A 25,439-nucleotide genomic window follows, 5' to 3' on the forward strand; every position below is an offset into this window, starting at 1 on the left:
GCAGCCCTCATATGCCCACCAGAACCCTGCACCCTGTTCCACATCCAGTTCCACATCCTGTTCCACATCCAGACCTGGGCCACTGTGCAGCCCTCATATGCCCACCAGAACCCTGCACCCTGTTCCACATCCAGTTCCACATCCTGTTCCACATCCAGACCTGGGCCACTGTGCAGCCCTCATATGCCCACCAGAACCCTGCACCCTGTTCCACATCCAGTTCCACATCCTGTTCCACATCCAGACCTCGGCCACTGTGCAGCCCTCATATGCCCACCAGAACCCTGCACCCTGTTCCACATCCAGTTCCACATCCTGTTCCACATCCAGACCTGGGCCACTGTGCAGCCCTCATATGCCCACCAGAACCCTGCACCCTGTTCCACATCCAGTTCCACATCCTGTTCCACATCCAGACCTGGGCCACTGTGCAGCCCTCATATGCCCACCAGAACCCTGCACCCTGTTCCACATCCAGTTCCACATCCTGTTCCACATCCAGACCTGGGCCACTGTGCAGCCCTCATATGCCCACCAGAACCCTGCACCTTGTTCCACATCCAGTTCCACATCCTGTTCCACATCCAGACCTGGGCCACTGTGCAGCCCTCATATGCCCACCAGAACCCTGCACCCTGTTCCACATCCAGTTCCACATCCTGTTCCACATCCAGACCTGGGCCACTGTGCAGCCCTCATATGCCCACCAGAACCCTGCACCCTGTTCCACATCCAGTTCCACATCCTGTTCCACATCCAGACCTGGGCCACTGTGCAGCCCTCATATGCCCACCAGAACCCTGCACCCTGTTCCACATCCAGTTCCACATCCTGTTCCACATCCAGACCTCGGCCACTGTGCAGCCCTCATATGCCCACCAGAACCCTGCACCCTGTTCCACATCCAGTTCCACATCCTGTTCCACATCCAGACCTGGGCCACTGTGCAGCCCTCATATGCCCACCAGAACCCTGCACCCTGTTCCACATCCAGTTCCACATCCTGTTCCACATCCAGACCTGGGCCACTGTGCAGCCCTCATATGCCCACCAGAACCCTGCACCCTGTTCCACATCCAGTTCCACATCCTGTTCCACATCCAGACCTGGGCCACTGTGCAGCCCTCATATGCCCACCAGAACCCTGCACCTTGTTCCACATCCAGTTCCACATCCTGTTCCACATCCAGACCTGGGCCACTGTGCAGCCCTCATATGCCCACCAGAACCCTGCACCCTGTTCCACATCCAGTTCCACATCCTGTTCCACATCCAGACCTGGGCCACTGTGCAGCCCTCATATGCCCACCAGAACCCTGCACCCTGTTCCACATCCAGTTCCACATCCTGTTCCACATCCAGACCTGGGCCACTGTGCAGCCCTCATATGCCCACCAGAACCCTGCACCCTGTTCCACATCCAGTTCCACATCCTGTTCCACATCCAGACCTCGGCCACTGTGCAGCCCTCATATGCCCACCAGAACCCTGCACCCTGTTCCACATCCAGTTCCACATCCTGTTCCACATCCAGACCTGGGCCACTGTGCAGCCCTCATATGCCCACCAGAACCCTGCACCCTGTTCCACATCCAGTTCCACATCCTGTTCCACATCCAGACCTGGGCCACTGTGCAGCCCTCATATGCCCACCAGAACCCTGCACCCTGTTCCACATCCAGTTCCACATCCTGTTCCACATCCAGACCTGGGCCACTGTGCAGCCCTCATATGCCCACCAGAACCCTGCACCTTGTTCCACATCCAGTTCCACATCCTGTTCCACATCCAGACCTGGGCCACTGTGCAGCCCTCATATGCCCACCAGAACCCTGCACCCTGTTCCACATCCAGTTCCACATCCTGTTCCACATCCAGACCTGGGCCACTGTGCAGCCCTCATATGCCCACCAGAACCCTGCACCCTGTTCCACATCCAGTTCCACATCCTGTTCCACATCCAGACCTGGGCCACTGTGCAGCCCTCATATGCCCACCAGAACCCTGCACCCTGTTCCACATCCAGTTCCACATCCTGTTCCACATCCAGACCTCGGCCACTGTGCAGCCCTCATATGCCCACCAGAACCCTGCACCCTGTTCCACATCCAGTTCCACATCCTGTTCCACATCCAGACCTGGGCCACTGTGCAGCCCTCATATGCCCACCAGAACCCTGCACCCTGTTCCACATCCAGTTCCACATCCTGTTCCACATCCAGACCTGGGCCACTGTGCAGCCCTCATATGCCCACCAGAACCCTGCACCCTGTTCCACATCCAGTTCCACATCCTGTTCCACATCCAGACATGGGCCACTGTGCAGCCCTCATATGCCCACCAGAACCCTGCACCTTGTTCCACATCCAGTTCCACATCCTGTTCCACATCCAGACATGGGCCACTGTGCAGCCCTCATATGCCCACCAGAACCCTGCACCCTGTTCCACATCCAGTTCCACATCCTGTTCCACATCCAGACCTCGGCCACTGTGCAGCCCTCATATGCCCACCAGAACCCTGCACCCTGTTCCACATCCAGTTCCACATCCTGTTCCACATCCAGACCTGGGCCACTGTGCAGCCCTCATATGCCCACCAGAACCCTGCACCCTGTTCCACATCCAGTTCCACATCCTGTTCCACATCCAGACCTGGGCCACTGTGCAGCCCTCATATGCCCACCAGAACCCTGCACCCTGTTCCACATCCAGTTCCACATCCTGTTCCACATCCAGACCTGGGCCACTGTGCAGCCCTCATATGCCCACCAGAACCCTGCACCTTGTTCCACATCCAGTTCCACATCCTGTTCCACATCCAGACCTGGGCCACTGTGCAGCCCTCATATGCCCACCAGAACCCTGCACCCTGTTCCACATCCAGTTCCACATCCTGTTCCACATCCAGACCTGGGCCACTGTGCAGCCCTCATATGCCCACCAGAACCCTGCACCCTGTTCCACATCCAGTTCCACATCCTGTTCCACATCCAGACCTGGGCCACTGTGCAGCCCTCATATGCCCACCAGAACCCTGCACCCTGTTCCACATCCAGTTCCACATCCTGTTCCACATCCAGACCTCGGCCACTGTGCAGCCCTCATATGCCCACCAGAACCCTGCACCCTGTTCCACATCCAGTTCCACATCCTGTTCCACATCCAGACCTGGGCCACTGTGCAGCCCTCATATGCCCACCAGAACCCTGCACCCTGTTCCACATCCAGTTCCACATCCTGTTCCACATCCAGACCTGGGCCACTGTGCAGCCCTCATATGCCCACCAGAACCCTGCACCCTGTTCCACATCCAGTTCCACATCCTGTTCCACATCCAGACATGGGCCACTGTGCAGCCCTCATATGCCCACCAGAACCCTGCACCTTGTTCCACATCCAGTTCCACATCCTGTTCCACATCCAGACCTGGGCCACTGTGCAGCCCTCATATGCCCACCAGAACCCTGCACCCTGTTCCACATCCAGTTCCACATCCTGTTCCACATCCAGACCTGGGCCACTGTGCAGCCCTCATATGCCCACCAGAACCCTGCACCCTGTTCCACATCCAGTTCCACATCCTGTTCCACATCCAGACCTGGGCCACTGTGCAGCCCTCATATGCCCACCAGAACCCTGCACCCTGTTCCACATCAGTGAAGCCACCCTGAAGGAAGATAAAGAGGTCATCAAATCTGCCAGAACTGCATCAGCACCAGGCCATACTTGCCAACCTTGAGACCTTCGAATTCGGGAGATGTGGGCGGGGTTAAGGTGGGGTGGGGGGGAGGGGGTAGCGGGGGTGTATATATTTTCAAGTATTTCTTATATATATATATAAAATGACTAATGATCTATTGCTAACGATGGATTCTGATGCGTCATCTATGTTGCTGCTTCTTGATCTTAGCGCCGCTTTCGATACTGTTGATCATAATATTTTATTAGAGCGTATCAAAACACGTATTGGTATGTCAGACTTAGCCTTGTCTTGGTTTAACTCTTATCTTACTGACAGGATGCAGTGCGTCTCCCATAACAATGTGACCTCGGACTATGTCAAGGTAACGTGTGGAGTTCCCCATGGTTCAGTTCTTGGCCCTGCACTCTTTAGTATTTACATGCTGCCGCTAGGTGGCATCATACGCAAATACGGTGTTAGCTTTCACTGTTATGCTGATGACACTCAACTCTACATGCCCCTAAAGCTGACCAACACGCCGGATTGTAGTCAGCTGGAGGCGTGTCTTAATGAAATTAAACAATGGATGTCCGCTAACTTTTTGCAACTCAACGCCAAGAAAACGGAAATGCTGATTATCGGTCCTGCTCAACACCAACATCTATTTAATAATACCACCTTAACATTTGACAACCAAACAATTAAACAAGGTGACTCGGTAAAGAATCTGGGTATTATCTTCCACCCAACTCTCTCGTTTGAGTCACACATTAAGAGTGTTACTAAAACGGCCTTCTTTCATCTCCGTAATATCGCTAAAATTCGTTCCATCTTGTCCACTAGCGACGCTGAGATCATTATTCATGCGTTCGTTACATCTCGTCTCGATTACTGTAACGTATTATTTTGGGGCCTCCCTATGTCTAGCATTAAAAGATTACAGTTGGTACAAAATGCGGCTGCTAGACTTTTGACAAAAACAAGAAAGTTTGATCATATTACGCCTATACTGTATATACCTTTATATACATATATACACACCCATACTGGCTCAGTTGCACTGGCTTCCTGTGCACCTAAGATGCGACTTTAAGGTTTTACTACTTACGTATAAAATACTACACGGTCAAGCTCCTGCCTATCTTGCCGATTGTATTGTACCATATGTCCCGACAAGAAATCTGCCTTCAAAGAACTCCGGCTTATTAGTGATTCCCAGAGCCCAAAAAAAGTCTGCGGGCTATAGAGCGTTTTCTATTCGGGCTCCAATACTATGGAATGCCCTCCCGGTAACAGTTAGAGATGCTACCTCAGTAGAAGCATTTAAGTCTCATCTTAAAACTCATTTGTATACTCTAGCCTTTAAATAGACCCCCCCTTTTTTAGACCAGTTGATCTGCCGTTTCTTTTCTTTTCTTTTCTACTCTGCTCCGGGGTGGACCGCTAGCCTGTCCATCAGATGGGGACATCTCTACGCTGCTGACCCGTCTCCACTCGGGATGGTTCCCGCTGGCCCCACCATGGACTGGACTTTCGCTGATGTGTTGGACTTTCACAATATTATGTCAGACCCACTCGACACCGAGGATGTCGTTGTGGCTTGTACAGCCCTTTGAGACACTAGTGATTTAGGGCTATATAAATAAACATTGATTGATTGATTGATATAAATATATACTGTATATATATATATATATAAATAATCCGTATGATGTAATGATGTAGTATTCATTGACTAAAGTATTTGATGTAGTAATGTAGTACTCATTGACTAAATTGTTTGATGTAATGATGTAGTATTCATTGACTAAAGTCTTTGATGTAGTGATGTAGTACTCATTGACTAAAGTCTTTGATGTAGTACTCATTGACTAAAGTCTTTGATGTAGTACTCATTGACTAAAGTCTTTGATGTAGTACTCATTGACTAAAGTCTTTGATGTAGTACTCATTGACTAAAGTCTTTGATGTAGTGATGTAGTACTCATTGACTAAATTCTTTGAAGTAGTGATGTAATACTCATTGACTAAAGTCTTTGATGTAGTGATGTAGTACTCATTGACTAAAGTCTTTGATGTAGTACTCATTGACTAAAGTCTTTGATGTAGTGATGTAGTACTCATTGACTAAAGTCTTTGATGTAGTACTCATTGACTAAAGTCTTTGATGTAGTGATGTAGTACTCATTGACTAAAGTCTTTGATGTAGTACTCATTGACTAAAGTCTTTGATGTAGTACTCATTGACTAAAGTCTTTGATGTAGTACTCATTGACTAAAGTCTTTGATGTAGTACTCATTGACTAAAGTCTTTGATGTAGTGATGTAGTACTCATTGACTAAATTCTTTGAAGTAGTGATGTAATACTCATTGACTAAAGTCTTTGATGTAGTGATGTAGTACTCATTGACTAAAGTCTTTGATGTAGTACTCATTGACTAAAGTCTTTGATGTAGTGATGTAGTACTCATTGACTAAAGTCTTTGATGTAGTACTCATTGACTAAAGTCTTTGATGTAGTGATGTAGTACTCATTGACTAAAGTCTTTGATGTAGTACTCATTGACTAAAGTCTTTGATGTAGTACTCATTGACTAAAGTCTTTGATGTAGTACTCATTGACTAAAGTCTTTGATGTAGTACTCATTGACTAAAGTCTTTGATGTAGTGATGTAGTACTCATTGACTAAATTCTTTGAAGTAGTGATGTAATACTCATTGACTAAAGTCTTTGATGTAGTGATGTAGTACTCATTGACTAAAGTCTTTGATGTAGTACTCATTGACTAAAGTCTTTGATGTAGTGATGTAGTACTCATTGACTAAAGTCTTTGATGTAGTACTCATTGACTAAAGTCTTTGATGTAGTGATGTAGTACTCATTGACTAAAGTCTTTGAAGTAGTGATGTAGTACTCATTGACTAAAGTATTTGATGTAGTACTCATTGACTAAAGTCTTTGATGTAATACTCATTGACTAAAGTCTTTGATGTAGTACTCATTGACTAAATGATTTTAATGTAGTGATGTAGTACTTTTCCCCCGCCCCCAGGAGGATGAGGAGATAGGAGTAGAAAAGGTAGTAGTATTTGAGTGTGTACTTAGTGTGTACTGCTACTTCCCAGCTGGAGGCTGAGTGTTGGAGGAGAGAAGAAGCATTCATGCTTTCTGACGCTTTTTGTATCACTTTTGAGCAACAAATGAAGAACCGCAGTGACAACTTGATGCTGTTCACTCCAAATAACCTCCTGAAAGGTAAGTATACTTTCACAGAGTACTGCACTACTGCATGGCTACATTACACTACCAAACAAAGCTGAGTTGTTTTTCATGACTACTCAGGCTTTAGTTGTGGTAGTACTTTAGTTGCATTAGTACTTCAGTTGTGTTAGTACTTCAGTTGGGCAGCACGGAGGTAGAGGGGTTAGTGCATGTGCCTCACAATACGAAGGTCCTGGGTTCGATCCTGGGCTCGGGATCTTTCTGTGTGGAGTTTGCATGTTCTCCCCCGTGATTGTGTGGCTTCTACTCCGGCTTCCTCCCACCTCCAAAGACATGCACCTGGGGATAGGCTCCTCCCACCTCCAAAGACATGCACCTGGGGATAGGCCCCTCCCACCTCCAAAGACATGCACCTGGGGATAGGCCCCTCCCACCTCCAAAGACATGCACCTGGGGATAGGCCCCTCCCACCTCCAAAGACATGCACCTGGGGATAGGCCCCTCCCACCTCCAAAGACATGCACCTGGGGATAGGCCCCTCCCACCTCCAAAGACATGCACCTGGGGATAGGCCCCTCCCACCTCCAAAGATGGGGATAGGCCCCTCCCACCTCCAAAGATGGGGATAGGTTGATTGTCAACACTAAATGGTTCCTAGTGTGTGAATGTTGTCTATCTGTGTTGGCCCTGTGATGAGGTGGTGACTTGTCCAGGGTGTAGCCCGCCTTCCGCCCGATTGTAGCTGAGATAGGCTCCAGCGACCCCCCGCGACCATGACCAAAAGGGACAAGCGGTAGAAAATGGATGGATGGATAGTACTTTAGTTGTGGTAGTACTTTAGTAGTTTTAGTACTGTAGTTTTGGTAGTGCCTAAGTTGTGGTAGTTTTTTGGTTGTGTTAGTACTTAGTTGTGGTAGTACTTTAGTTGTGTTGGTACTTAGTTGTGGTAGTACTTTAGTTGTGTTGGTACTTAGTTGTGGTAGTACTTTAGTTGTGTTAGTACTTTTGTTGTGTTAGTTCTTTAGTTGTGGAAATACTTTAGTTGTGGTAGTACTTTGTTGTGGTAGTACTTTAGTTGTGTTAGTACTTTAGTTGTGGTAGTACTTTAGTTGTGTTAGTATTGAGGTGTTTGTACTGTAGTTGTGTTAGTACTTTAGTTGTGCTAGTATTGAGGTGTTAGTACTTTAGTTGTGGTAGTACTTTGTTGTGGTAGTACTTTAGTTGTGTTAGTATTGAGGTGTTAGTACTTTAGTTGTGGTAGTACTTTAGTTGTGTTAGTATTGAGGTGTTTATACTGTAGTTGTGTTAGTACTTTAGTTGTGGTAGTACTTTAGTTGTGTTAGTATTGAGGTGTTAGTACTTTAGTTGTGGTAGTACTTTAGTTGTGCTAGTATTGAGGTGTTAGTACTTTAGTTGTGGTAGTACTTTAGTTGTGTTAGTATTGAGGTGTTTGTACTGTAGTTGTGTTAGTACTTTAGTTGTGTTAGTATTTTAGTTGTGTTAGTACTTTAGTTGTGTTAGTACTTTAGTTGTGGTAGTACTTTAGTTGTGTTAGTACTTAATTGTGGTAGTACTTTAGTTGTGGTAGTACTTTATTTGTGTTAGTACCTTAGTTGTGTTCGTACTTTAGTTGTGGTAGTACTTTAGTTGTGTTAGTACTTTAGTTGTGTTAGTACTTTAGTTGTGGTAGTACTTTAGTTGTGTTAATACCTTAGTTTTGTTCTTACTTTAGTTGTGGTAGTACTTTAGTTGTGTTAATACCTTAGTTGTGTTCGTACTTTAGTTGTGGTAGTACTTTAATTGTGTTAATACCTTAGTTGTGTTCGTACTTTAGTTGTGGTAGTACTTTAGTTGTGTTAGTACTTTAGTTGTGGTAGTACTTCAGTTGTGGTAGTACTTCAGTTGTGGTAGTACTTCCATGTGTATTTGTTGGCAGGTTCTTCAGGGGGTGTCGGTGAGAACCTGAGACACTTAGTACTTTAGTTGTGGTAGTACTTTAGTTGTGGTAGTACTTTAGTTGTGGTGTTACTTCCATGTGTATTTGTTGGCAGGTTCTTCAGGGGCTGTCAGTGAGAACCTGAGACACTTAGTACTTTAGTTGTGGTAGTACTTTAGTTGTGGTAGTACTTTAGTTGTGGTAGTACTTTAGTTGTGGTGTTACTTCCATGTGTATTTGTTGGCAGGTTCTTCAGGGGCTGTCAGTGAGAACCTGAGACACTTTCTTCCGTCCCACAAGGAAGCCAAGATGTCTGCTGCTCTTCCAGATGCTCTTTATGAACTTCTGGACTTGGTATGAACTCCATTCTGCTTCTTTGTCCTGACTGGAGGAGGTGGGCCAAAACAGGACATGACCCGCAAGAACTTATTTATGTAGTTGCAGTTGAGGTAGTATTACTCTGCCACTAAACATCTCCAAGTACTCTTACTTGTACTTCTTTATACTTCTAGATTTGGTGGAGAGCAAGTGATATGAGGAGGTTCCATCTTGTTTTGCAGCTGAGCGACAAGGAAGAGGCTTTGGCCCACCAGAGGAAGGTGAGCACCATGTTGGCCCACCAGAGGAAGGTGAGCACCATGTTGGCCCACCAGAGGAAGGTGAGCACCATGTTGGCCCACCAGAGGAAGGTGAGCACCATGTTGGCCCACCAGAGGAAGGTGAGCACCATGTTGGCCCACCAGAGGAAGGTGAGCACCATGTTGGCCCACCAGAGGAAGGTGAGCACCATGTTGGCCCACCAGAGGAAGATGAGCGCCATGTTGGCCCACCAGAGGAAGGTGAGCGCCATGTTGGCCCACCAGAGGAAGGTGAGCACCATGTTGGCCCACCAGAGGAAGGTGAGCACCATGTTGGCCCACCAGAGGAAGATGAGCACCATGTTGGCCCACCAGAGGAAGGTGAGCACCATGTTGGCCCACCAGAGGAAGGTGAGCACCATGTTGGCCCACCAGAGGAAGGTGAGCGCCATGTTGGCCCACCAGAGGAAGGTGAGCGCCATGTTGGCCCACCAGAGGAAGGTGAGCACCATGTTGGCCCACCAGAGGAAGGTGAGCACCATGTTGGCCCACCAGAGGAAGATGAGCACCATGTTGGCCCACCAGAGGAAGGTGAGCACCATGTTGGCCCACCAGAGGAAGGTGAGCACCATGTTGGCCCACCAGAGGAAGGTGAGCACCATGTTGGCCCACCAGAGGAAGGTGAGCACCATGTTGGCCCACCAGAGGAAGGTGAGCACCATGTTGGCCCACCAGAGGAAGGTGAGCACCATGTTGGCCCACCAGAGGAAGGTGAGCACCATGTTGGCCCACCAGAGGAAGGTGAGCACCATGTTGGCCCACCAGAGGAAGGTGAGCACCATGTTGGCCCACCAGAGGAAGGTGAGCACCATGTTGGCCCACCAAGTGGAGAACATGCACCAAGTCAAGAAGCCATCAGAAGAAGACCACAGCAAACATGGCCTCCTTTCATAAAACCATCACATGTTCCTTCCAACATGTTCAGTCCTGACTTGGTGGCGTGTGAGATCCCAGATCTGGAGGTCTCACAGTATTGATTATTGGCTCCAGCCAGGGGATCACTCCCTGAAAAGGATCGGCCAGGGGCCCCAGCTTTTAAAACCTGGCTGTGTAGTAAGTTGAGACGTGGATGTGGAAATGTGCGCTAACGCCAACTTCCTGCTTCCTGTACGCCCATTTCTACAGGCTGAGGCTACGGTGGTTGCGGCACATTGATGGCAGCGGACTTTGTGTCGTGTACGGCTGCTGCCGCAAGTAGCTCTCCAGTGTTGTAATAATAAATTGAGTAATTAAAGTCAAAGTCTTTCATATTTTTTTTTATTTGAGTGCAAAAAAATAGAATAGAATAAAATACATACTTACAAATATTAACTACAATTATTGTACCCAACTTCAGTTTATTGCATAAAGGTCTGGGGACATACATATAAAACAATCACACAACAATATTCATATTACACAAGAGAGTAATAAAGACAATTAATAGAATGGATTATAGAGACCCAACTAATGATTCATAAAGTCACACATTTTAAAATTGTATAAAAGACAACTGCTCAAATGATGTATAAAGTAAATAATAATATGCTTCCAGAAGATGTTTCAGATGTGAACCAGTAAATATGAACTAAGAGGGATTTATGTGTACTCAAAAGCAGAGGTATGAACACATGTAAAACAAATATGTATATCATATAAAGGAGTTCATCCATGGAATCATCTACAATTAGAAAATAAAATATGTAACACTTCATTATTTCAAAAAACATATATAAAACACTATTATGAATAAGTATAAAAGTGAATATTGAATATCTACACATAAAATGTTTATTGTGTGTAACATATTTGATGTAGTGTTTATTGTCACCTTTTCAGTCCAATTGTTGTGTTCATTTTAAAGTACACAAATGTGTATATTAACTCATGTACTTGACTGAAATAAAAGCACTAATCTCAAGTGTCTCATCTATAAATGTTACAATCATATTAACAAGATTGTGTTACACACACAACAATGATGTCGCACATGTTATATGTGCTGATGTTGTTAGAAAGTCAAAGTTGAAGTTGATTTCAAATCCTGCATCTTCATTTGCTCTCACCAGCACACTTGTGTTTCTTACTCTGGTACTTATAGGAGAATCTTTCAGCACACACACTGCAACTCAACACTTTCTCACCAGTGTGTGTTCTCATGTGTCTTACAAGTGTTGATCGTTCATAAAAGCTTCTGTTGCACATTGAACACAAATGGGATTTTTGCCCAGTGTGTCTTCTCATGTGTGCTTTTACATAATGACTTTGTGTAAAACCTTTACCGCAGGTTGAACAGGAAAAAGGTTTTTCACCAGTGTGTGTTCTCATGTGTGCTTTTACATTTTCATTTGTAACAAAACTTTTACCACATTCTGAGCAGGAAAAAGGTTTTTCCCCAGTGTGTGTTCTCATGTGTGCTTTTAAATTGTCATTTGTTACAAAACTTTTACCACATTCTGAGCAGGAAAAAGGTTTTTCTCCAGTGTGTCTTCTCATGTGTGCTTTTAAAATTTTATTTAGTACGAAACTTTTACCACATTCTGAGCAGGAAAAAGGTTTTTCCCCAGTGTGTGTTGTCATGTGAACTTTTAAATTTTCATTTATTACAAAACTTTTACCACATTCTGAGCAGGAAAAAGGTTTTTCACCAGTGTGTGTTCTCATGTGAACTTTTAAATTTCCATTTATTACAAAACTTTTACCACATTCTGAGCAGGAAAAAGGTTTTTCTCCAGTGTGTCTTCTTAGGTGTGCTTTGAAATTGGGCCTTTGAGTAAAATCTTTACCGCAGATTGAACAGGAAAAAGGTTTTTCTCCAGTGTGTGTTCTCATGTGTGCTTTGAAATGTTGATTCATTACAAAACTTTTACCACATTCTGAGCAGGAAAAAGGTTTTTCTCCAGTGTGTCTTCTCATGTGTACTTTTAGACGACAATGGTGTTTAAAAGTTGTGTGACAGAGAGAACATGTGAAGTGTGTGTTGTCAGTGTGACATGTTGCATCATCTTTAGAGTGTTCATCATCAGTGTCAGGAGAGTGTGACCTTGTGTCCTCACTATCTGATAGTGGAGCTAACATCTTGTCTGCTCCACAGTGGTCTCCATCAGCTTCTGTTGTCATGTGGTGTGTTGATCTGCTGCTTCTCTTCTCCTCACTCTCACCTTTGACCTCATCACCTTCACTCTTCACAGGGACACCAGTCACTGGCATCTTGGTGACATCACTCTTCACAGGGACACCAGTCACTGGCATCTTGGTGACATCACTCTTCACAGGGACACCAGTCACTGGCATCTTGGTGACATCACTCTTCACAGGGACACCAGTCACTGGCATCTTGGTGACATCACTCTTCACAGGGACACCAGTCACTGGCATCTTGGTGACATCACTCTTCACAGGGACACCAGTCACTGGCATCTTGGTGACATCACTCTTCACAGGGACACCAGTCACTGGCATCTTGGTGACATCAACCTCCTCCACTCCTTCAACATGCTGACTGATGCTGTGTTCCTCCTCTTCCTCTTTAATGTGAGGGCTCAGTGGGTACTCCTCTTCCTTCTTAATGTGGGAGGGCTGTGGCTCCTCCGTCCGCATCCTGAAGTTCCACTGCTGTTGCTCAGGGTGAAGATGTTCTTCCCAGACGTCTGCAAGACAAACACACCATCTCTGCTCAGTCACACAATGCATTCAGTACTTTTACATGCACTTAGGAACAACAAGTTATCGTATGAACTGTCTTGAAATCTCAGGAATTCACAGGAAAAGAAAAGCAAACCAGGACGACAGGACTTTTACTATGGATAGACGATATGGTTTAAAATTGATTTTGCGATATATTATTTCATATAGAATTACTAATAGAACCATTTTAAAACAGGCTACACAGGCTCCTAATTTAGTTGTTGAAATATGCAGTAAAATATTACATCATTTCCAGTATTATTTTCTCAAAGAAAGTAACCAGATAGTAACAAGTACATTAATAATAATTGTTTCGACAAAATAATACAATTAGAAATGACACAATATGTTACTGCATATGTCAGCTGCTAAATTAGGAGCTTTTGTAACCAGTTTTGAAATTCTTCTATTATTAATCATATACCAAATGATATATCGTGACATATATTGTTATTAGGATATTGATTTGAGGTCATATCGCACATACCAAACATTGGTTTGCTGAGTCATTTTGTTTGGCCCACCAAATATATTTATTTTTTATATTCTACAGACGTGTGTGTATGTTTAAAATGTAGTCCTACTGTTCTACATCACGTGGAAGTGTCATGTCATGGTGTGCTTTTAACTAAGGGTGTGACGATACGGTCAGCTCACCAAAGGATACTCAATATTGGCTTTAGTAGAACGAGATGATATTTTGGTGGTTAACATGATTCATACACATACGTGTACTTCATGTGTATATGAATGTACTTTCCCTTGTGTGCTTAGTTTTACTGTAACTTCATTGTGGATAATATCTATAAACAACCTCAATTGTTTGTCATCTTTAATTTGAAGGACTGTTTACTTAGCTGACAAATTCAAAGGAAACTGCACTTTTTTAAAATGTCGCCTATCGATCACAATCCTTATGTGACACATCTTTTTTACATTTTACATTTAGTAAACAAACGTGAGCAAAAATCAGCTAACATTGGAGTCAATGGGAGCTCCTCTATTAGACCCACAAAGTCCTCCAAATAACCATCCAAACACTGCCAACAATACTCCATTTACATTTTGTGACCTGAATAATAACCAAGTATTAGCGATATTGTTATTATAAGCACTAACGTTAAGAACCTACTTTTAGCGGCGCATTGATCACAGAAGTAACTAGCTTATGTTGCTATATTGACATACTGAGCTGCTTCCTCGCCTCTAAGATGGTGAAAGCTAATTCTAGATTATAAATCATGCCTCTCACTTATATGGTGAAGGTTGTGGACATAAACCGGAGAACTGGGTCAACTTTGACATCCAACTTAGACCTGGAGATGGCAAGAAAGATATGCTCTTTTGCACCCACCCTTTTTTAACCCTTTGTGAGGATTAATTCTTCATGTAAACGGGAAGATATCCGTCTGTCCAAGGCCTTTGACACAATAGACTTTGAGATCTTATTGTATAAGCTATACCACTATGGTGTCAGAGGGGTACCTCTCGATTGGTTCCGTTCTTACCTATACGGAAGGCAACAATGTGTTAAAGTGTGAACAAGTTAAAAATAAATTGCAGTGATTCAATGATTGTTTTTGTTTTTTTATTCAATTTCACATAGCCTAATATAAATATTTAAGGATTAAGAGTTTAAAACCATCAAAAGCAATCTGCTTTTGTTTAAAGTTAAGTAAGGTTAAATGAAATTATTTTTATTATTGTTATTTTTTATCTTACGGTCTATCAAAAATAATATTGAGCACAATGTAATTGATATATTGTCAATGTGGCCCTCCAGCAGTGCTCGGGTTGCTCATGCGGCCCCCGGTAAAAATTAATTGCCCACCCCTGCTCTGACCAGAGAATAATTTCGCCACACCTAGTGTGTGTGTGTGACAATCATTGGTACTTTAACTTTAACAAACAGCACTAGTGCACATGCGCCACCTTCAGAGGCGCGCCGCCCCTGCATTTCCAGGAAGTGAGCAATGTCGCCTAAAATGCATCATTACTAAATGAGGGTTTTCCATAATTAAAAATTAAACGGTAGTACCCAATGTCCAGAATTTTAATGTGGTTTATCATTATACTGTTTACCGTTATATCCCTGATACACACACATATAAACACACATATATATGTACATACACATAAAACTGATGTAAGTGTACCACTAGTGGTACGCCAAATATTATTTTATTGTTTAAGTACAGTGTTTTATTTTCCTATTTTCAAACACAATGTTACTGTTCAAACTGTGTGTAATATTACAGTGGCTAAAATATTAAATATACTTGTTAAATAAAGTGTCCTCCTTGTTTTTAATCAGAGGTCTCAAACAAGCGGCCCGTGCAGCCCTAACTCTTCCGGGCTGCAATATACACCCCCGCTACCACCAAACCCCGCCCCCCCACACATCAACCCCCTCCCCCCCTCCGTGCGTTGGTTGAAGTGGGCAGGGTTGGGGGGGGCAGGGTTTGGTGGTAGAGGGGGTGTATATTGCAGCCCGGAAGAGTTAGGGCTGCAAGGTGTTCTGGGTATTTGTTCTGTTGTGTTTATGTTGTCTTACGGTGCGGATGTTCTCCCGAAATGTGTTTGTCATTCTTGTTTGGTGTGGGTTGGCGCATATTTGTAACAGTGATAAAGTTGTTTATACGGCCACCCTCAGTGTGACCTGTATGGCTGTTGACCAAGTATATCTTGCAGTCACTTACGTGTGTCTGCAGAAGTCGCATACAACATGTGACTGGCTGTTTGTATGGTGAAAAAGCGGACGCGACGTTAAAGGCAGGGCTATCACGGCACACCCTTAATATTGTTGTCCGGGCAGTGCTATCACGGCACGCCCTTCATATTGTTGTCCGGGTGAAAATCAGGACACATTCGGGAGAATGGTTGCCCCATGCAGGAGGTTGTCGGGAGGGGCACTGAAATTCAGGAGTCTCCTGGACAAATGGGGAGGGATGGCAAGTATGTTGCTAGGGCGAGATAGCCATTCAAAGAAGGTGAATTCATTAAAAAGTACATGTTAGATTTTTTTAAGAAATCTTTTCTTGCGGCCCAGCCTCACCCAGTTTCTGCATCCAGTGGCCCCCAGGTCAATTAAGTTTGAGACCCTTGTTTTTAATGAATAATTAAGGCCTACTATGCTACTGTATTTTAATGATAAATAAATGATAAATGGGTTATACTTGTATAGCGCTTTTCTACCTTCAAGGTACTCAAAGCACTTTGACACTATTTCCACATTCACCCATTCACACACCCATTCACACACACATTCACACACTGATGGCGGGAGCTGCCATGCAAGGCGCTCACCAGCAGCCATCAGGAGCAACGGTGAAGTGTCTTGCCCAAGGACACAACGGACGTGACTAGAAAGGTAGAAGGTGGGAATTGAACCCCAGTAACCAGCAACCCTCCGATTGCTGGCACAGCCACTCTACCAACTTCGCCACGCCGTCCCTAATGCTGTTCACGATGGTGGTACTTGGAGATCCAAGTATTTGCTGAGGTGGTACTTGATGAAAAAAGTTTGACAACTCCTGACGTAGTGACGTTGTAAACTACATTGGCAGCCACCATTTTATTATACCCAAACGACGTCTGCACATACATGGCGCCGTTTTCTCTCTCGAGTTAACAGGAAAAGGAGAAAGCAATATCTGCGTCATTTCATTTTTCTCAAAATACTTTCCACTGTGTTGGTTAGAAAGTTCCACAAGTGTTCACGTTATCCCACGCTTGTGCTACAGCACTCATCTCGTTGTGCAACATGTGAATGTTTGAAGTGGAACTAAAGGTGATCTCTGAAAGGGGTACACATTATTTCCAAAGCAGCGCCCCCATCCACATATACAATACTACAACATATCTGATGAAAAACAACATTATTTTCTTAGTTTAATTATAAGTACCACGCTACTAATGAATCATGTTCGGTACTATACCGTCTCTGAAACGTACCGGTCCCGCACCCCCTCTGCTCCTACGTCGAAGTCACGTGGTGACATTGCTGGTTTACGAGCAGACGAGCATGTTCGGCAGCACACAATCACAGAGTACTTACAAGCAGACACAGTGTGTAGACAGAAAAGGGAGAACGGACGTATTTTGGTTTGAAAAGTAACAATAAAGGTGAAGTTATAACACTGAAACACCCTCAGGAAGAGGTGCTTTAGGACATGGCTAGCGGCTAATGTCCATCCACAGTGTTTTAGCTACTTCTAAATCACTAATCCTCGCCTCCATGGTGACAAATAATGTAAGTTTCTTACAAGTATTATTATCACTGCAGGACGAACAATAGCTGAACATGCTTCACTACACACCGTAGCTCACCGGCATCAAAATGTAAACAAACGCCACATATCTAGTCGATACTACTATGATTATGTCGATATTTTTTGGCATCACAACATCTTCTTTTGTTTTTTTAAAATGTATATTATGTTTATAAAGTCAGGAAATATGTCCCTGGACACATGAGGACTTTGAATATGACCAATGTATGATCGTGTAACTACTCGGTATCGGATTGATACCCAAATTTGTGGTATCATCCAAAACTAATGTCAAGTATCAAAGAAGAGAAGAATAAGTGATTATTACATTTTAACAGAAGTGTAGATAGAACATGTTAAAAGAGAAAGTAAGCAGATATTAACAGTAAATAAACAGGTAGATTAATAATTAATTTTCTACCACTTGTCCCTCATAATGTGTAGAAAATAATAGGTGTATAAATGACACAATATGTTACTGCATATGTCAGCAGACTAATTAGGAGACTTTGTTTGTTTACTTACTACTAAAAGACAAGTTGTCTAGTATGTTCAACATTTTATTTAAGGACTTAACTGCAATAATAAACATATGTTTCATGTACCCTAACTTTTTTTGTTAAAATAAAGCCAATAATGCAATTTTTTGTGGACCCCTTTTATTTAGAAAAGTACCAAAATAATTTTAGTAGCGGTACCAAAATATTGGTATGGTTACAACACTACCACCTATATTTGAATATTGTCTAACGGAAATGACTGCTGTGTGATAATCACATTAATAACCAGTATAACACTTTTTATGTCAGTGTCGTGACTTGGAGAAGATAACCGGGTCAAGTTTCCGTCCCCAAGATGGCGCCGCTGTAGTGGCTGCTGGTGGCAGGAGCTCTGTGCTCTTGTGTCATCCTTTTGTGTTCCGGATGTTTCCTTCTTGTTTTCATGCAGGGTTGTTTTGCCTTTTGGTTGGGGACCCTTTGGGACTGTGTGACAAGGAGAGGCACTTTGGTGACTTCTGCGGTGCTTTTTTGGTGAACTTCTGGATCTGCCTCCCGGGAGCCTTTTGGCCATGGAGACCAGCTGCTGGGTCTCTGCCACACCAGAGTCCGTTTGGAGAGACTGGAGGAGATGCAGATGAAGAGACAGGACTGCAGAGTTTGGAGAGACTGGAGGAGATGTGGATGAAGAGACAGGACTGCAGAGTTTGGAGAGACTGGAGGAGATGTGGATGAAGAGACAGGACTGCAGAGTTTGGAGAGACTGGAGGAGATGTGGATGAAGAGACAGGACTGCAGAGTTTGGAGAGACTGGAGGAGATGCGGATGAAGGGACAGGACTGCAGAGTTTGGAGAGACTGGAGGAGATGTGGATGAAGAGACAGGACTGCAGAGTTTGGAGAGACTGGAGGAGATGTGGATGAAGAGACAGGACTGCAGAGTTTGGAGAGACTGGAGGAGATGTGGATGAAGAGACAGGACTGCAGAGTTTGGAGAGACTGGAGGAGATGTGGATGAAGAGACAGGACTGCAGAGTTTGGAGAGACTGGAGGAGATGCGGATGAAGGGACAGGACTGCAGAGTTTGGAGAGACTGGAGGAGATGTGGATGAAGGGACAGGACTGCAGAGTTTGGAGAGACTGGAGGAGATGTGGATGAAGGGACAGGACTGCAGAGTTTGGAGAGACTGGAGGAGATGCAGATGAAGAGACAGGACTGCAGAGTTTGGAGAGACTGGAGGAGATGTGGATGAAGGGACAGGACTGCAGAGTTTGGAGAGACTGGAGGAGATGTGGATGAAGGGACAGGACTGCAGAGTTTGGAGAGACTGGAGGAGATGCAGATGAAGAGACATGACTGCAGAGTTTGGAGAGACTGGAGGAGATGTGGATGAAGAGACATGACTGCAGAGTTTGGAGAGACTGGAGGAGATGTGGATGAAGAGACAGGACTGCAGAGTTTGGAGAGACTGGAGGAGATGTGGATGAACAGACAGGACTGCAGAGTTTGGAGAGACTGGAGGAGATGTGGATGAACAGACAGGACTGCAGAGTTTGGAGAGACTGGAGGAGATGTGGATGAAGGGACAGGACTGCAGAGTTTGGAGAGACTGGAGGAGATGTGGATGAAGAGACAGGACTGCAGAGTTTGGAGAGACTGGAGGAGATGTGGATGAAGAGACAGGACTGCAGAGTTTGGAGAGACTGGAGGAGATGCAGATGAAGAGACAGGACTGCAGAGTTTGGAGAGACTGGAGGAGATGTGGATGAAGGGACAGGACTGCAGAGTTTGGAGAGACTGGAGGAGATGTGGATGAAGAGACATGACTGCAGAGTTTGGAGAGACTGGAGGAGATGTGGATGAAGAGACATGACTGCAGAGTTTGGAGAGACTGGAGGAGATGTGGATGAAGGGACAGGACTGCAGAGTTTGGAGAGACTGGAGGAGATGTGGATGAAGAGACATGACTGCAGAGTTTGGAGAGACTGGAGGAGATGTGGATGAAGAGACTGGACTGCAGAGTTTGGAGAGACTGGAGGAGATGTGGATGAAGGGACAGGACTGCAGAGTTTGGAGAGACTGGAGGAGATGTGGATGAACAGACAGGACTGCAGAGTTTGGAGAGACTGGAGGAGATGCAGATGAACAGACAGGACTGCAGAGTTTGGAGAGACTGGAGGAGATGTGGATGAACAGACAGGACTGCAGAGTTTGGAGAGACTGGAGGAGATGTGGATGAACAGACAGGACTGCAGAGTTTGGAGAGACTGGAGGAGATGTGGATGAACAGACAGGACTGCAGAGTTTGGAGAGACTGGAGGAGATGTGGATGAAGGGACAGGACTGCAGAGTTTGGAGAGACTGGAGGAGATGTGGATGAACAGACAGGACTGCAGAGTTTGGAGAGACTGGAGGAGATGTGGATGAAGGGACAGGACTGCAGAGTTTGGAGAGACTGGAGGAGATGCAGATGAAGAGACAGGACTGCAGAGTTTGGAGAGACTGGAGGAGATGTGGATGAAGAGACAGGACTGCAGAGTTTGGAGAGACTGGAGGAGATGTGGATGAAGGGACAGGACTGCAGAGTTTGGAGAGACTGGAGGAGATGTGGATGAAGGGACAGGACTGCAGAGTTTGGAGAGACTGGAGGAGATGTGGATGAAGGGACAGGACTGCAGAGTTTGGAGAGACTGGAGGAGATGCAGATGAAGAGACAGGACTGCAGAGTTTGGAGAGACTGGAGGAGATGTGGATGAAGGGACAGGACTGCAGAGTTTGGAGAGACTGGAGGAGATGTGGATGAAGGGACAGGACTGCAGAGTTTGGAGAGACTGGAGGAGATGCAGATGAAGAGACAGGACTGCAGAGTTTGGAGAGACTGGAGGAGATGTGGATGAAGGGACAGGACTGCAGAGTTTGGAGAGACTGGAGGAGATGTGGATGAAGAGACAGGACTGCAGAGTTTGGAGAGACTGGAGGAGATGTGGATGAAGAGACAGGACTGCAGAGTTTGGAGAGACTGGAGGAGATGCAGATGAAGAGACAGGACTGCAGAGTTTGGAGAGACTGGAGGAGATGTGGATGAAGGGACAGGACTGCAGAGTTTGGAGAGACTGGAGGAGATGTGGATGAAGAGACATGACTGCAGAGTTTGGAGAGACTGGAGGAGATGTGGATGAAGAGACATGACTGCAGAGTTTGGAGAGACTGGAGGAGATGTGGATGAACAGACAGGACTGCAGAGTTTGGAGAGACTGGAGGAGATGTGGATGAAGGGACAGGACTGCAGAGTTTGGAGAGACTGGAGGAGATGTGGATGAAGAGACATGACTGCAGAGTTTGGAGAGACTGGAGGAGATGTGGATGAACAGACAGGACTGCAGAGTTTGGAGAGACTGGAGGAGATGTGGATGAAGAGACAGGACTGCAGAGTTTGGAGAGACTGGAGGAGATGTGGATGAAGAGACAGGACTGCAGAGTTTGGAGAGACTGGAGGAGATGTGGATGAAGGGACAGGACTGCAGAGTTTGGAGAGACTGGAGGAGATGTGGATGAAGAGACAGGACTGCAGAGTTTAAAGAGACTGGAGGAGATGTGGATGAAGAGACAGGACTGCGGAGCTGGCGCTGAGAGCCGGGACAGACAAGCTTCACAGTCGTCTTGGCTGAATGAGCAGGTATCGGACACCTCTGTCTCCTTGGACGTATCCTCGCTCATCCGTGCAGACTGGACACTGGCCGAGAGTTAGTGGGCGGCCAAGGGTGGAGTCGGCTCTCTTGGTTGCTTTGTTGGGTCTGCTCCTGTCTCTGGCCATGTTCCCCCCACCCCAGCAGACGATGGCGTGGAACACCACAGAGGTCACCACAGTGTATATGTTTTTGTTGTTGTTTGACTTTTGTGGCTGTGTGTAGAAGTGACTGTTCTTTCAATGTCCTTTGTGTTCTTTGATGTTTCCCTCTTACTCACATGTTTCTGTGTTCTATGGCTATGAGTTTGTTTTTCTCTTTGGCCTCAGTCTGGACCCCCTCTCCAGGGGCCCAGGCTTAGACTGATTTTTTTCTTCTCCCCCTTCCCCCCAGCATTTACGTGTACCTGTTTCTCACCTTTTTTGTAAGGGGTGCCGGAAGTTGGCAGACCCGTCAGCGATCCTGTTCTGTCTCCCTGTAATGTTTGTCTGCTCTTGAATGGGATTGTGCTGAAAATCTTAATTTCCCCTCTGGGATTATAAAAGTAATTCTGATTCTGATTGCGTTTTTATTGTCCGTCTTCAAAGTAATGAACTTTCCGGTACAATTTCTTAAATATTGATTCACCGAAAATGTTATGAGTCACAAATACTTTGCACTCGGACAACTTTACCACGAGGGGGCTGTCAAAAGAAAGACTTTAGAAAGACAAGAAAACTTTGCTAATTAGTACTAATAAACTAGATTGATTGAGACATCGCTGGACAGCAGAGAAGTAACTAAATCCAAATAAACGTTGAATATATTTTTTTAAGATATCTGGCTTGTATCTTCTTTAGGGATATAAATCGTTAAGAATTTATCGATATGATACCCTAATCGATACTCGTTATCGATACCAGTATTCATCGGTACTCTTATCGGTACTACATATCATTTGTTGAAATAAAAAAGTGTAAAAAAGGCATTTTAAATAGCATTCCTATTAGCACAAGAGGTTGAACATGATGTTCTGTAACATCTCAGAGCAGGGAAGTCTTTTATCAACAGCTGTTTATTTCAAGTCTTAAAGAAGTCAACTATTTGTGCAGTGCAAGGTGAAATGCAGTTATGTCATCTTCTTGTCAATAACACACACATCACACTTTTGTGTGTGTTGTCATTATTCAAAGCTTATTTTAATGTGTAGCAGCGGCAGCTGAACTCAATGTGACAACGTGTCATAGTTACGTCAGTCAGCTGGAATTAAAAATACAAATAGTTGTGTCATTAGTCCAGAATCTTCACGGTCCTCATGGACGACATAATTAGGAACCAGTACTAAAAAAAATGGTACTTGGTACACATCCCTAATCTTCACCACTAAACATTTGAAATATGCTGACATATGTGCTGCTAAAGGTTAATAAACAGTAGCCATATTGAATGTTTGCCTTCATTTGACCACGTGAGGTAAGGAGGACGGCCTCTAGGTCACATGGTTACACCCCAGCAATTACACTGTTGATGATTGATGAGCATTCATTTTTAAATGGTGGTGTTAAAAAGCAAGTATATCTCCATCTTTAGTCATAAATGTGGCCCCCGGATGAACATGTGTCACAAACATTGTATTAGATGATATGTGGATGTTGTGCTTACTTGGACTGTGATGAAGCTGTGAGGACTCACGTGCTTTGTCTTCATGCTCTTCAGTCTTCACAGAGACAACAGTCATGACATCATCCTCCTCCTGCCCTACAGGACACTCTCCCTCATCTTCCTCTTTAAAAAAATGGGGCTGTGGATCCTCCTCGTCCCCTTTAAAATGTGAGGGCTGTGGATCCTCTAAAGTGAAAGTGTCCCCCTGCAGATGAGGGAGACATTCTTCTTGGTGTCCAATCAGCTGATGGATGTCTACAGGACACAAACAAAACACATTTTAACTCCTACATGCTAAATATTAAATCGTACATGAAATATAGGGCTGTGGCTATTGAACATTTTATTAATCAAGTGCTCTACTGGGAATGTTTTTGATTAATCGAGTAACTGGATAAAACATAGTGTTGCTTGGTTAAAGACGAATTTAAGCGACTTTGAGACATTTCACTTCATAATGAACGGCCAATTGGTTTGAGATGGTATGAGATCAAGATGTCATCTTTACATCAGGCTTTGTTTTTTACACAATCACTGCCACATTAAAAAGTTAAAGTACCAATGATTGTCACACACACACTAGGTGTGGCCAGATTATTCTCTGCATTTGACCCATCACCCTTGATCACCCCCTGGGAGGTGAGGGGACCAGTGAGCAGCAGCGGTGGCCGCGCCTGGGAATAATTTTTATGGTGATGTAACCCCCAATTCCAACCCGTAATGCTGAGTACCAAGAGGTGAGGTAATGGGTCCCATTTTATAGTCTTTGGTATGACTGGGTCGGGGTTTGAACTCACAACCTACCCATCTCAGGGCGGACACTCTAACCACTAGGCCACTGAGTAGGTGTTGTAGTAGGTTAATGGCTGCACCAATATGAAGGAAATAACAGGTCAGTATAGCTTATACACACATAAATAACTTGTCAAACCTGCCAGCTAGCAGGCTAGGTTTACAGCGTCAGTTACCATGGTAACTGACTCTGACTTTGTCTTAGTTTTGTGTAAACATGTTGATACACATTGTTACAAACTGAGAGGAACATCAACCTCTCATAAATAGTGTGTGTCTGAAAGTGTCTCGTTTTCATGAACAACATAAAACAATCAGTGCATCATCCAATTCATCTTCCTATAGACAATCTATTGAAGAATAGTGTTAATAATAAATATAAAGTTAGTAAAGATGTGAGAGTAAGAAGTAAACAAACCTGTTGTGTGTAACACAACTTGATGTTGTCGCTCCTTCTCCTCTTTTGTTGGACAAAGTTCCTCCTCGTACTCTGCTATGGTTCTTTCGCACATTTTCACACAATCACAACACTTTACAGTCACACTTGATCTCTGCTTAGCGATGTGTTTTCACCACTTCCGCCTCTCTTTGTTAGCAGCTAACGAGCTAAGCTAACTAGAGAGCTAAGCTAGCTGGAGAAGCATCAAAGTGCACTCAGACTAATATACAAACAGTCATTATTACTCTATTTAATGGAGTGTAATAAAGGACATATATGTGTACATGGACGCACAGATTAAGAACACTGAACTGTGACGACTGCAATAACGTCTTCACCGTCAGACGCCATCTTGTTATCCTCGCCGTGTTTGGTTCGCGCGCAGTCTTGTCAGATCTCGCGAGAGAAACAAGTAACCAGTTCTTTTCCAGATCTCGCGAGAGAAATAAGTACAACCAGCTTTCCACCCCCGGTAAAACTATTTTATTATATACTATTTACTTATTCTGAAAATAAAAGTCAACTTGTCCATTTCAAATTTTCAAAACAAAGACATACAATTCATTTTCGTAAACATATTCAAATATTTAACAATGTATTGAAACAACGGTAGCGTAAGGAAATAAAAAATAAAAAATAAATAAATATTACACTCATGATATTATTTTTGTCTTTGATGCTAATCGTTTTTATAATGTATTTTAAAATGTGGGAGGTTTTCATGTTCTTTTTAAATTTCATTTGGCATTATATTTATATATATTACACTTTTATGCAGATGACTGCCAAATTTATATGCCAATTTCAAAAGGCCACGGCCCCCTGACACCCCTTCTCAACTGTCTATGCCACGTCAAGGCTTGGTTAGCCCAGAATGTTTTAATATTGAATGAGGGAAAAACGGAAATGTCAGTCACGTGAGCTCTGGAAAAACCAGCTTCCCGGTTGCTGCCAAAAACTTAAAA

The 25,439-nt window shown here is 44.5% G+C and overlaps 1 protein-coding gene across 3 annotated transcripts; it reads right to left on the reverse strand.

Moving 5' to 3' along the window:
- Positions 1–10,838: 10,838 nt before the first annotated feature.
- Positions 10,839–24,835, reverse strand: LOC133632728 (gastrula zinc finger protein XlCGF57.1-like). 3 transcript variants are annotated; one of them, XM_062025353.1, is made up of 3 exons: positions 24,454–24,835; positions 23,244–23,448; positions 10,839–13,111 (listed from the first exon to the last, which is right to left on the reverse strand). In XM_062025353.1, the coding sequence occupies exons 2-3, from the start codon at positions 23,317–23,319 to the stop codon at positions 11,514–11,516; spliced, it is 1,674 nt and encodes a 557-aa protein (XP_061881337.1). In that variant the 5' UTR covers positions 23,320–23,448; positions 24,454–24,835; the 3' UTR covers positions 10,839–11,513. The 3 variants fall into 3 exon arrangements, with proteins under 3 accessions (XP_061881337.1, XP_061881336.1, XP_061881335.1); XM_062025352.1 differs by having other exon boundaries at positions 23,274–23,498; XM_062025351.1 differs by having other exon boundaries at positions 23,244–23,498.
- Between the last annotated feature and the right edge of the window lie 604 nt (positions 24,836–25,439).

Source organism: Entelurus aequoreus, linkage group LG17 (genome assembly GCF_033978785.1).
Source record: "Entelurus aequoreus isolate RoL-2023_Sb linkage group LG17, RoL_Eaeq_v1.1, whole genome shotgun sequence".
Classification (NCBI taxonomy): Eukaryota; Metazoa; Chordata; class Actinopteri; order Syngnathiformes; family Syngnathidae; genus Entelurus; species Entelurus aequoreus.

Bases quoted from the DNA above. Each gene is read 5' to 3' on its own strand.
- LOC133632728 (XM_062025351.1), bottom strand. From the start codon at position 24,547: ATGTGCGAAAGAACCATAGCAGAGTACGAGGAGGAACTTTGTCCAACA. The intron at 23,499-24,453 runs GTTTGTTTACTT...TGTGTCCTGTAG, and splicing joins AGTTGTGTTACACACAACAG to ACATCCATCAGCTGATTGGA. The intron at 13,112-23,243 runs GTAAGCACAACA...TTTGTCTTGCAG, and splicing joins ACAGCTTCATCACAGTCCAA to ACGTCTGGGAAGAACATCTT.